The sequence below is a fragment of the Seriola dumerili genome, unplaced genomic scaffold (genome assembly GCF_002260705.1).
Source record: "Seriola dumerili isolate Sdu_G_001 unplaced genomic scaffold, Sdu_1.0 BDQW01000149.1, whole genome shotgun sequence".
NCBI lineage: Eukaryota > Metazoa > Chordata > Actinopteri > Carangiformes > Carangidae > Seriola > Seriola dumerili.
The window spans coordinates 10,026,672-10,040,727 of record NW_019174404.1 but is presented as its reverse complement, the minus strand read 5'-3'; the positions used below and the strand labels follow the sequence as shown (position 1 = coordinate 10,040,727).

Genomic DNA, 14,056 nt, shown 5'->3' with positions numbered 1-14,056 from the left:
GTTTGCTGTTCTTCAGTAAAGTTGTTTCATTTCTGTTTCTTTGTTCTCTAGTTTTTCACTGGTTTCATTAGGTCTTTGTCATGAGTGTTTCTGATTGACATAAGTCAGTATTAATCACGGTTGTCAGTACCACGTGCAACTGAATGCATACAATATCAGCAATAATTAACCAAAATGAGCAGGGACTATCAAGGGTTATTAAATACTTTCATTACAGAAAAATGGGAACACAAGAGCCCAGTGAGAGTTCAGTCAGGCAGTTCCATAGCATATTTTTTTTATTTCATTACCTTTAAACTATGGAATCAGAGGAATTACCAATTACAATGTAATTCGGAATTATTATCATTAAAAGAGGATTCTCATAAGAACTCTCATAAGAAAGTGCAAGGTTGCACCACATGAAGGTGTTTTAACATAAAATGGAATTAAAATGAAAAATACATTTAATTTAATTCTTGTATTTTGTAGGGTCTGCAGGGGCCTGAGTGGACCATTAGATTCCCCCCACATGTCTTCAGACTGTGGACTCATTTTGTGACTGGTGCAGTCAAATGCACCTGATATGAGCTTCTTGTGCTTGGCATCAGACTTTTGGTTACTTTGTGCAAAGGTGCTCTGCAATAGATGTACAGTGGGAAATTGATTAGAATTATGTTGGGGTTCGACTGTTTCTATCCATAACACCTCATCAAAGGTCTCATATCAAATAACCCAGACAGGTATTGCTATAATCTCTGTTTTGACAGTTTAAACCTTGTAAGTTACAAGTACATTGTGCCCATTTAAAATGAAACTGACTCTAAACAAAAAAAAAATTACTATTATTAATGAATTTTTGAAAACTAAGTACTAACAAAATGTGTTATTGTCTCCAAAATGTGTTATTGTCTCTACGAGTGACGGGCTAAAGCAGCTACTTTGCTCATCCAAGGGAGGAGGCCCCGCCTTGCAAAAAAAGTTTCAACTCAACCATGTGGGTTAGCCGTTATTTGCCACAAGAGTATCGGTTGCAAAAGTAAAACACTCGTCCGTCTTTTACTCAATTCTTCTAGATGGAGAAGAATTAGAAGTAAAAACAACTCGACTGTAGCCTCTTCACAATTGTAGAGTATGTATGTAGGTGTTAGCCCACCCAGGTGTGCTTTAAATAGTTCTGGCTCCACAAAACAAAAAGATGAACAAAACACAAAACCATAGGAAAATACTTGCAAAGTCTTCAGTGTAAGCTAAAATGCTTTGTGTACCACAATGCTGCTGATGTGTCATATTCACATGTGTGGTTTGAGACATAATCTACTCTGTGGTTGTAGTCTGTGTTGCTGTGCAACAGCTTGCTGGTTCACAGGGTGTGCAGTTATTGCCAAAATGTAAACCCATGCATATCCGTTTTAAGTGCTGCTTTTGTTTGCATAATCTTTTTTGGTTTCCACAGGTTTAATCAACACCTTTTAGCTTCAGTCCATGTGGCAGTCTTTCATATGAACAGTGGTAAAAAAGAAAGTTCTTGAAACACTCGTGTCAGATTAGCCTTGTGACACAGAAACTAAAAAATGGCTACAGACTGCTTTTCAATTTCACTGCTGTTTTTAAGAATACATAAATGTCTGCTCTGTGTCACTTGTTTGTATGGACATAATTGCTTGATTGTCCGTCATGTCCACTTTAACAGCTTAAACCTAACCTAAAACCATTGTTCCCATTCAAATGTGTCTTTAAAGAAATGTTTAAAGTCAGTAGATCTGTTAATGAGAGTCTGTATTAAACCTGCATGACATATTATTTATTATCTGTTATATATAAGTTGTTATGTAGAAATTGTTAGCAAACAGTTACTTATTCACACATATAGCACACACAAAGCAACATTAACGTTCATGTGGAGTTGTGTTTCTGGCCACCTGTTGAACATAAGTTCAATATTTACTCTCCTTTTTAGCTCTCTTGTTGTTTCCAACAACACCTGAGGGAAATATCTGGCTCTTTAGCAGCTAAATGCTCTACTGTGTTCACCTGCTATCTGTAAATATGTCTGTCAGCTGTCTGATACTGAGCAGGTAGAGTGCAGTGGGGAGTTTTTTCACTTAAGAAGACCCCATGAGAGTGGTACAAGTGACCCTGAACAATACAGCTGTGGGCTGGATAATAATAAGCTAAACACTAAAAAGTTCCACAGAACTGAGGGAGGTGGAAAGTTGGCTGATAATTTTACTTGGGTTTGTCATAACCAACATCTTACACAATACATCATTGACCATATACAGGAATATCAGGTAGTACAGCTTTAAGTAGAATTCTTACTGGTAGAGACAAAATAAAAGGTTGTGAAGCATCATGTGATTTATTGTATGTTCTAGACACTGAATCTGTGGGTCTGTTTTTACTGTAAGCAAGTTGAAAAAAGGTATATAGTGTTCTTAAAACAGCCTCTCTATATTTTCTTGCCTGTAACCAAACAGCTATGAATTGAAAAGAGTTTGCACTAGCTACAAATTTTTAACACATCTTTAACACTTGCACTGAAGATGTGAAAAGGTTAAAAGTGTGTGTGGAAGTGTGATTCTCAAAGTCACAGATGTCCTGGTCTCCCGTATTTGATCTTCTCTAGTTCAAGGGCTGTTGCACTGGACTGCGGTTGCACCAAAATACCAACAGGGGGTGCTTGACTCAAGTATGTGAGACCTGCTGGCATCCTGTAGTGACGGCCTGTTGTGACTCATTACACAGACACACAACAGGAAAATGGAGAGACACGGAAATAGCAAAGTGTCTGTGATTGTAGTTAGGCTGCGCCTCCAGCAACAATTTCAACATGTGAGCAGCTGCTTAATGAAGCTGCAGAAACCTCAGAATCTGCAGTGAGACTGTGTCTCTAATCATGGACTACAGGGTGTGCAGTCTGTCTGGTACAATGACTAGGTAGATCCAGTAAGGGTAATTCAGGAGGGCTTGCTGAACTGTGAGATGAGTGGATGAGAAAGTGGGCTGGTTAGGTTGAAAGAGTCCTGGAAACAACTAGATGTCCAAACTTTCTGATGAACTATTTCATTTAATTGGAGTGTGGGCACAAATTTTAATACACACACTAAAAATACTCAACAAATAATCCAAACACAAAAATCTCCAACAGAACTGTCAGTAGTCAAGTTGCATTTTGGGTAACTTAGGTGCCAATCTCTTAAACTGCTCATTATGAGTTTGGCTATGTTGTAGAACAGCAATGCAATGCTAAGTCGCTAACTCTTTTCAGCTTCGTGTTATTACAGTAACATTAGAAGGTACATTAGTTAGATTAGAAGATGCTCCATCTATGTTTGAAGAAAGTTTGAAGTTTTGGAGAAATTGTCTTTTTAAGTCTTTCTTGAATCGGGATCAGTTGTAATGCCATGTCATGATGCCTTGTACCGCACTGTACCAGCATACAGGATTTTTTTTATCAAAGGAAATGTTCATGATGGAGTTCAAACCCTTTGGACATATGATCACTGCATGCTATTTTGATGAATATTAAATTTTGTCAGCATTATTTCATAATTGCTCTGTAATTGAGAACTTAACAAAGAATCCCACCCCCATTTTCAGGTAATTGTTAAAACTTTCATTGGATGTACTCCCTGATTAGTTAAATTTGTTTTTGTTTTCCATAAAATTTTTAAAAAGGTGAAGTTTTACATTAAGTGGGATGTGTAAACTGAGACAAAGCCACTGTGACACATAAAACTCTCTGTGCATTACAGCAAAATCCTCATTTTATTTGTCTCCAACATTCAGTCTTTAACACCTTCATGCTGTGAAGTTGGATTCACTTCTTTACACACTGAATAACTGAGTCACACGCCAGTTGTTTTCAAACCAAATCATATCACAATATGCATATTTTTTGGAGGCCCACTTGAGCGAATGATGAGCTTATTATTGATCGCTAATTGCGGAGCACAAGAGGAAAGAGAACCAGGGCGGAAATGTATAAATCATTGGGACTGATATAAGAATCAGTAAATTGTGAAATATTAGGTACAGTGGGATCCAGAAGTCTGCTGAAGAAAAGGAATGCGAGACAAACACAAAAATCATCATAATGCATGTTGCGTTATTGTGATAAAGAAGGACTTTTAATCTCGTACGTACATTATGTACAATATAGCATTCTTGGACATTTAGTAGAGCCCCGTTTCAGTGCAGAACAACCTTTAAAAGATATACTATATCTACTATGATGCAACATCTTGCCAGAAATGCACTTCATTAGTATCTGAATCTGAAGGCCTGTTCAGAATAGTCTGTACTGAGAAAGAGGAAAGTCACATGATAGTGATCACATTTAAAGTTAACACACTAACTAGAAATGTATCATTTTCTTGCATGTTTCAATGTCTTACAGTCGTCATTGTGCATTCACAAGTCATTCCCATCAGATCACACAAATTAGTAACAAAAACAGTCTCTGTCCTGATTATACCAAAGCTGTGCCTTCTCGTTCTCTTCTGTTTTATAGTGATGAAGATTGAAATCTTTGATGAAAACAACCAAAAAGAGAGAAGATTATATCCATTATTCAATCAATTAAAAAAACTTTTTAAGACTAGCCTGAAACAATAAATCTAGAAAAGATTTTCAGTGTTACCATGACCATAACCATGATCATAAAGTAAAATCCTGAATTGTGAGATATCAAGATTGGAAGTGTGAGGGTGATATTTTTGAAAGACCAGAGAGAATTACTTAAGTCTTTGATTGTGTCAAACTCCTCTGAAAATACTCCCCCACATCTCTTTGTAGCACCTGATGTGCTTTGTTTCTCACCTGTTACAAGAGAAACATATGGAAAACCTTTTTAGGACTTTAAATGTATGTTAGAGGTTATGCAGGAAGTTTTTTAAGATGTTTAGGGGATTTAAGGCTTCAAAGAAAGAAAAAAATCATATTTTCTCTCTAATAGGTGTTTTGCATCAAGTTTTCTCAGGGATTTTGTCATCCATTTTAGAGCATAGTGTTGACTACTGTGTATGAAAAGCTAACATTTTGCTTGAAACATAATGTAAAAGCATGAGAAACTAAACTATTTGTAGGCGCAATGCCATTGTATGTACTGAAACCTTGAAAATAATAACTGTAGTAAGTGTTTGATTATTTTTCTCAGGCATAAACAGCCAGCCCACTTTCAGAAAATAAACAGCTTGTAGCAGAATAAAACTAAGAGAAAAAAACAAAAAAAACAAAACACACACACACACACACACACACACACACACATTGGCTCTATAAATTAAATCAAATCCAGTGATACAGTGATCTCCTGTCATCTTGCAAACAACAAACAGTCATCTCAGCATCTCTCTCCTTGTGCTGAGAGGGAGTGAGGAAAGTACAGAGACTCTGACCTGCAACAAAGTGGAGTCCTCAGTGACAAAACCAGCATCACCTTTAAGTTCAAACTCCAGTTTCTTCAGAGAGAAAACTCCCTCACTGGTGCCTCGTAGCCATTTTGTCGGTTCAGTTTCCTCCTCCTCTGGCCTCCAGGCGGCTGATCCCATCTTCCCTCTCTCTCTCGCCATCTTCGGCTCCCTGAGTGTTTCTCTCAGATGATTTCCAGGACGTCACAGGGCACAAAGCCTCTCTTCTTTCCACACGCCACTCGGATGAAGCCGCTGCGCTCGCCCTCACTGCTTACACAGATCTGAGAGCAGAAGAGAAATTTTACTCCAGTGATAAAATATGAACAGAAAGTACAGTTAACAAAATCAAACAACTTACTCTCAATGTTTTTTCATTTGTGTTGGCAAGGGGACACACAACAGTTTGGAGGATGTCATGTTTACATCTTTGAGAGCATCAGATATACTATTGCAATACACTACAAGGTCAAATGTTTGTGGACACACTTGTGTATTTCTTGTCTGGAGTTGTATTTCATGGTTTGGGCTTAGGTGCCTTAATTCCAGTTAAGACGAAATCTGTTAATTCGGCATACAATAATCTTTAAGATAATAGTGTGCTCCCAACATTGTGGTGAGAATCTGGGGACAGAAAAGTCCATAAAACTGTGGTTTAGTTGGGAAGACCTTTACTGGACTGCAACAAAAAAGTCTGAAGACTGAATTTGAACTGGAAACATTGCGGTTACATGGTATGTGTCTTCGACCACTCGGCTGCCATGACACCCCCAGGAAACGATTTCTTGCAAGAAAGATCCCAGACTATGTCTTTCTACAACTGATCCAAAACTGCTGCCCGAGTGTTGACTAGGACCAGAAAGAGTGCACACGTTGCACCTATTTAAGAGTCAGTTTTCATATTCAAAATTCTTTTACTACTACTTTAAGAAATACTACATCGTCTCCATGATACCAAGATAATTATCTGAAATGCTTTCATGTATGAGTCATGACAGCCCCACCGGTCGTTTAGCATGAGCCTTTTAGGTATTCTGAAGAGCAGTCAAAAACTTCATTTTTTTATTTTCATCTTTCCTGCTCTAATCTCTATTTTTTTTGTACCATAATCTCCATTTGTTTTATTTATAGTACTGCTGACTTATTATTACCTTTACACAGTCTACAGTCTGTAGCTGCACTAACCTGTATGAAAGCTACGATAAAAAGTTTGATTTGTGTAGAATAATCTCATAGCACAAAATCTGTGTTAATATACTGCATTGCCTATCTTGAGAATAAATTGTTGCTTCATGTGTTATTATCATTACACAAAAAGGTGATAATAATGATGATGATGCTGCTGTTGTTGCGATGAGAATCAACACTAACAATTGTGGTTGCAGTTAACTTTCAAGGAGAGGGAATGGGTTGTGTTTTGAGCAATAAATATGCTGTTTCCTAATTTCACTCACTGACCCTCATAATGACCCAGAACACACTGTTTTCATGCTCGCTCTAAGTACTCTACAACATCTTCCCCTGGGTTTGTGTGACTGGAAAAGAAAGGCAGCGGGTCACAGACCCGTCTTGTGTTCGGCGGTTTCATCTCCACTGGGGGTTGCTTACTTTAAGTCTCCTCTGAGTCCCAACATGCCCTGGAAAGTATTGTGGGAAAAAGGGAGTCTGATCTAAGTACAGCCATCATGCTAAAAATGCTAATTTAATGATAACTCCTGTGTCCGACAACTCTAAACAAGCTTTTCAGTGAGTGTATGTGAGGGCAGAGTTGCTGCAGGTAAGGGGTGTCGTGGGAACTGCAGGAGGGTGATGTGATGGCTAAAGACCTGCTGGATGTGTGTGCTAATGGGTGTGATCATGAATTACACACAGGTTTAATGTGTTCACTGGATCAACCCTGCTAACGTTAAGTCTAAATGAATTCTTAATGTGTTTTGTCTCTGTGGCTCCAGGGGCAAGCAATTAACCCAATCAACAATCATATCACTACTGTGAAATCTTTACACCAGCTTTGTTTAGCTTGGTGTCCAGGCTTTTTTAACGTCATCTAGTGTCATCTTTAAAAAGGAAGACGATCATCAATCACACACAATCTTCATCATCATAATTATCAGTACCTGTCCCTCCTTCAGGGTGATCTGGCCTTGTTCCTTACAGCCGATGAACGTCCTGTTACACCTGAACACTTGGTCCCCCACCCGCACCTGATGAGCAAAGGCTGCTGGGAAGAAACCAATCCTGTCCTCAATTACCCCCTGTAAAAAATGTATTCATTAAAAATTAAAACAGCTGAAGCATGGAAGAGCTGCAAAGGACATAAGGGTGTTACAGACCCAGTGTTTTCACAAGTGGTTAGATGAAAAGCTTTGAAAAAAAACAACACAGGATCATCATACCTGTATAAAGTTTTATTTTAGGTCATACTACTTACTGTATGTACTAACTTATATGTACCTGACACAAGATCAAAGATGTATAGTGTATGTGTTTTTACATATGGTACATATTAGAGATGCACAATAATAATTGGGCTGATAAATAATCGGTCTATTATGGGAAAAGTACACCATTTTTTGTTGCTGCGATAAAGAAATTTAACCCGATAAATGGATCTGATAATGCAAGACATTGCTACACCAGCAGGTGGCACTATACTGTGGCTAAACCATGGAAAACGAGTCTGTTTTCGTGCTCATAACGTCAATTGCTGCACCTCAGTACTGTGCTCATGTCTGGAGTTGAGAGCCAACATGTCTTCACCGGTCTGGTTGTTTTTCTTGGTGGGACCGGACTACAACGCCAACACACTTAACATAAGTTTGACCACGGACATTTGGGCATCTGACATTAGTCCAGTGAGTATGCTTAGTTTAGCAGCTTAGTGGCGGCAGGAAGATGGTAGGCCACTTTAAGCATTCCCAACTTGCCACCTCCTGTCTGAAAGATTTACAGACACAACTGGGCATGAAAACCACAAGTCTCTAACAAGACGTACCAACACGATGGAACAGCACGTTCTATATGCTATATGAGTAGATTTTGAATTACCTGCCTCTCTAGGTGTATATCAGTGGACTTTAATTGAAAAGATGTTGACTCTTCTTGACCCATGTGAACAGTTGACAAAAGAGCTCAGCTACAACCACAGCAGCAGATGTGATTCCCTCCATTGAAGCCTTAAAACGTTTGTTAAACAAGACTGTTGCAACAGATCAGGGAGTGTAAACTTCAAAGAGCACTCTATTGCAAGCCATAGAGCAGCGATTTAGTCACATCTATACAGAGCCCGTGTATTATCTTGCCACAATCTTAGACTTTAGATATGAGGACTGCTATTTTAACCAAGCAGCAAAAAGGCAAGCTAAAGAAATGTTCAGGGAAAAGCTGAACTGTGCAACAGCAGAGAAGGTGGATGAGCCACAAGTGAGTGTTTAGATAAATAAAGCTTTCAATGTCTCTTTAAAAAGACACCAAAAAAATGGTAAACTATAAGTGTGTTTTTGTTCTACTTTAGATAAGGGGATATCTTTCAGAGTCCCCGATTTCCAGAACCGAGAGCCCAACAGAATACTGGACAAGCAAGAATTCCTGGTTCTGGACCTCGCCTCAGTTGCATGCAAATACCTGTCAGCCCCTTGCACTAACATAGACAGTGAACATTTGTTTTCTGCTGCTGCAAATGCTGTTGATGAAAAAAGCAACAGAATTGGTGTGAGTAGGCAGAGATGTTTCTTCTTATCAAGAAAAATCTCCCACTGATGCCCTCACATAGCAAATTGTTCCTCAAACCTTGGAAAAGACAATGTAGACAAAAAGCGAAAAATGATGTACTTTGGAAGGAAGGTAGGAAATGCTGATTAGTGGAAATTGGAAAACATTTTAAGTTGTTAAAAAAAACCTAAAAATGTTTACAAAAGAACAATTTACAAAAGAAATCTCTAGATCTAGAAATCTCTAATCTCTACTATATGCCTTCTGCAGATAAAGCAGTAATAATGCTGCAAAAGCCTTTTGTTGAGGGATGCACTTTTTGTTCTTATTATTGTGAGATTTAAAGTGCATTTTGTTTATACTTAATTCATATATAAAATATTTGATGGGTTATTTTTGCCTTCTGCTGTTTGTTTTTTTTTTTATCTACAGCCTAAGTGGCCACAGGCCTCAGGTTTTGTAGAGCCTAACATACCAAGGTGCACTTGACTTAAATTCACTGTGTGCCATCACAGTTGATTTTTATTTGGATTTCATTTTTGTTTCAATTACTTTCCTGTGTGTGTGATATGACACATCCCCAGTGCATCCAAACTTTGTTTATTGTTTATAATGTACTGTGGTGTTCTAGTCATAAACAAATAAATAAACATTTGAAGAGCCAGGAATGCTGTTTCCTGTTATAGTTAGGTCAGAGCTACTAAAATATACATTCATAATCACTGCATCTTAGCCTTTTTACTCTCTCGGGTTCACAAACTCCAGATTATATGAAGGTCTTTTTTAAATATAAAATATATAAATGTAAACTTACCAGTTATCAGTATCAGCCATGAGAAGCAGTTTATTATCGGTTATTGTATCGGTTGATTTCATATCGTGCATCCCTAGTACATATACTACACATACATTATATGCAGGTGTTGTGTCAGGTGCAAATGATTGCCTCTTGACTTGTTTAAGTATTCATTGTTCAAAGACCATACAGGCCAGACACCTCTGTTAATCTACAGGCTGTAGGGAACAACAACAGCATTAAAATGCGTGATGAGTTTCTTCATGGTCTGGTGGCAGCAGGCTGCCTCTGTACAGTCACGTTTTGGCCCTTTTGTCTCCCTAATTTATCTGTCATACATTTGTGTCCTGAGGCAGCCTGCTTTCTTGCTCTTGTAATGTACAGACAGACATTGAGTAATTTATCAATCCATTTCTTAATGGGGCATTTTTGGGGCTTTGTGGAAAACACACATTATATGCAAACTGGACAAAACCTGCAAACTTTATCTTTGAATTTAGCATCTTGAAAGGAACCATGTCACTACTAAGGTGTAATACGTCTTGTACCTACCTTCCACCAGTCATCATTAGAGTCGTCAGCCAATAAGATCCTGTCTCCTGCTCTGCAATGAAAAGGCAAAACAAAGTCTAATTCAACCAAAAGGTTTTTGCCCAGTGGCAAAAGTGAACTATTGGCCCCTATTGACCCCCTGTTGAGTGAACGTTTCTACCCATTTGAAGAAATTCCCTCAAGGCATTACTGAGATATTGCGTTCACAAGGCCAAAATCGTGTTTTGTGAGGTCACCGTGACCTTGACGTTTGACCATCAAAATCTAATCAGTTCATCCTTGATTTCAAATGAATGTCTATGCCAAATCTGAAGAAATTCCCTCAAGGCGTTACTGAAGTATCATGTTCATGAGAATGGGACAGACAGACGGACAACCTAAAAATGTCATAATGAGTCAGATTGAAAGATTACAAAACTGTCTGGAGAGTAAGCATTAATTAGCTAGTATAACAGGAGGCTAAAATCTACAGTTATTTCAGGTAAGAGGCCTGCTTACATACAGCACACATGTTCAACTAGAAGACATGTTTGTCAGCTTTTCTCTGATTTAATGACATGTGATACACCTTCATTCTGTCTGCGGTAAGTAATCCTTATTTATCCAGGAAATGCATGAATCACATTACCCCATCGCCACATGTGTCATAATTACTAGCATATGTTCAAAGCCGTCGGCTTCAGTATCAAAAGTTCCAGCACAGTTGAGCCAAATGTTGCTTTACGCAATTTCCCTTTTTCTTCCTCTTGTGGTACAGTTACAACACGGGTTGGCCTTTTAGTAATAATGATCATGACTCAGAAAACACTGTTAACTGAAGGTGAGAAACAGCACAGCTGTAAAATCTTGTAAGGTTATATAAACAAAGTAGATACATGTTGATTCAATTAGGATAACAGGAAATGAAGCAGATGAGCATTTCCTTGAAATACTGTGCATTAAAATCAAGTTAATCATGACAAAATGAGAAATGACAGTGAGAAAAGGGGTTGGTAAAATCTTTATCTCTCAAACAACAAAAAAGGTAGATTTTCTGAATCTAATCTATTATTAAAATGCATCCCTCAACATTGTTATAGTCCCCACATAGTCAAAAGTAATCATGAAACTAATCACAAAACTGATATACTCACTTAAAATGAAAATAAAAATTGAACCTTTGATTAAGGATTCAATTTTCCTCCATTTGTGCTTTATGTGGTAATGTTTAATGTATTGAATACTGTCTGCAGCAAGACCCTGAGGAGACACTTTGATGTAGGCTCTCATAAGAGAAGAAACAAAGTGAAACAAAGCCTGGTGAGCTTTGTGCTGTAGAGCAGGTATCAGTGGACATGGGTCCTAGAGGAGAAAGTCAATGAATTTCAAATGAAGCTGTGTAAAGTTTTTCCTGACCAAAGAGAGAGAGGAAGGTACCGTGTGTGTGTGTGTGTGTGCGTGCGTGCATGCGTTTGTGTATAGAGGGAATAGAAGGAGAGAACAGGCGCACTCTTATATCCTTAAATCCTCTGAGGATTTCTGTGAGAACCAAGAACAAATGGCTATTTATGCTGAAGGACTGTTCATGATGAATTCTCTCATTCTTGAGGGCCCTGGCTCTATCAGTCATACTTAAGGTTTCACATTGTATCAGAAATAATAAGACAAGTTAGATATAGAGCTGTGTGTGGAATTATTGTTCCAAAATATGTCTGTAGGCTGACAAAATTTAAAACTTAATGTTCAACATAAAACAAATGAATTATAATTCAAAATGATAAATTCTGTAATTATAGTATTATACATTCTATAATTTGTTATGTTATCATGTTGGAGTTCTGGCCACAGCCTAATCAGTGTCACATCAAGTGGTTTTAATTAGCTGTCAAAGCCAAAACACTTGCTGACATCCCAGATTAGAGGCCAGAAATGCAACATGCTTGATTATTTGAACTCACGGGCTGTGTCCGAAATCACTCCATATTTGCTACCAACAGTAACACACTACATTAATTTTTCCCATTTTTACTTGCATGTTAGAATTCTTTGTATGAAAGTAGTGCCTGTAGCACCAACACTACTTTTTGCTGCAATTCGTAGGTAGAGTACAGTTGGTTTTTATAGCTTTAATACTGAAAACAGTTTCCTGCTGCTGTGGCTGAAAACAACACTATGAAAGTGGTGAGAGTGACCGAAAACCTGGAAAGTTGTGGGATGGACAACAATGAGCTGAAACTGAATATAAAGCTCCAGATTCAGGGGATAATTCTAAGTAGGTTCATCACTACAAACCACCCACTTCACACTGTCACAGAGTTTTCACACTGTTTTCATATTGTCAACATTGTTATTTTATTAAATTGATTATAACTGCTTTAATCTAAATTTTAAATGTAGAACTTTTACAGACAACAGGATATTTTTTTCCACCACTGCTTAAGACTAAATTTACTATTCACTACTGTAAACTATTGACTGTTTATTATAGGTAATAGTGAATGAGTGAATAATAGTGATTTCAAACAGCTATAGAGACCAGCGCAGCAGCAGCAGCTGCAGCAACTGAATTTGCAACCAAATTCAAAATGAATGATGAAACAGGAAACACTAATTAAGAGAAAACTTGATTTCTTGGCATGAAAAAGTAAGTGAAGATTGACAGGGAGCAAACAGCTCGTCAATAGCAGATACTGACACACTTAAAATAGTAAATAAAACACCTTCTATACACTTACACAATGTGTGTGTTTGGATTGTGTGCCTAAGTGTTGCTGTGTTGTCTGACTCTATACATGCATAAGATACAGAGACATAAATTTCAAGACATACATTAAAAGGTCACAGAAACAGAGGCTTTGTTTCTCTCATTGCGGCTGTGTGTGCATGGCAGGCTTGTGAAACTAATCAATATATTATGATTTTAGAGTTGTTCAAAAATCAGACACTAAACCCCAAGCTCCTTATCCATGCAATTCAATGAGTCAGAACACTAATATAAGGCACAAAAATTAGTTCTCTAAGTACATGTGTACGAACTAATCAGCTATGAATTCAGTTTATCTTCAGAAACCTTAAATCTAATTTCACAGTGTAGTTGAATCACGCTTACAGAAGAACTGAGATGGCAATATGTTAAATTAGTTTTTTCTTTTTCTTCAGAACATTTTTTAACAGTGATTATGAATCAAAAGAAGTTATTGTAGGCATGTCAGAGTCAATCTGTTGGTAACATTTCATTTGCAGTCCCCAGACAGGTGCTGTGTATAGTAATGACAGTGGGTGGTGTAGCAGGATTTCTTTATTAATTAACATGTGTGTGTGTACATGTGTGTAAACTGACCTCATCTCCAGGTCATGGCTCTCTTGGGCAGTGAAATTGTACAAAGCCACATATGTGTTGAGCTTGAGGATGTCTTTCTGTAGTTGGCTCTGCTCCAACTAGACAGCAAAGATAAACAGAGACACATGAGCACACAGATTTGATTTTCAATAAGTCTCAGACACACAAACACCATATTCTCTAGAGCTCCTTTTCTTGCAGTTGAATCTTAAATTACTCCTTTGGCATTCACATAAGCAGGAGAAGCCCTTGTTTACAGTACACTGATAGATGGAGGAACTGCTT

The 14,056-nt window shown here is 37.8% G+C and overlaps 1 protein-coding gene across 2 annotated transcripts in view; it reads right to left on the bottom strand.

Annotated features, from left to right (window-relative positions):
• Nucleotides 1-5,239: 5,239 nt before the first annotated feature.
• Nucleotides 5,240-14,056, bottom strand: part of stac (SH3 and cysteine rich domain) — a 33,037-nt gene continuing 24,220 nt past the window's right edge. For both annotated transcript variants that reach the window (XM_022750726.1, XM_022750727.1), the window contains 4 exons: nucleotides 13,772-13,869; nucleotides 10,453-10,504; nucleotides 7,511-7,648; nucleotides 5,240-5,677 (listed from right to left, as the gene is read on the bottom strand). In XM_022750726.1, the coding sequence (XP_022606447.1) occupies nucleotides 5,579-5,677; nucleotides 7,511-7,648; nucleotides 10,453-10,504; nucleotides 13,772-13,869 (387 nt within the window). In that variant the 3' untranslated portion in view covers nucleotides 5,240-5,578. The remainder of the gene's footprint in view (nucleotides 5,678-7,510; nucleotides 7,649-10,452; nucleotides 10,505-13,771; nucleotides 13,870-14,056) is intronic.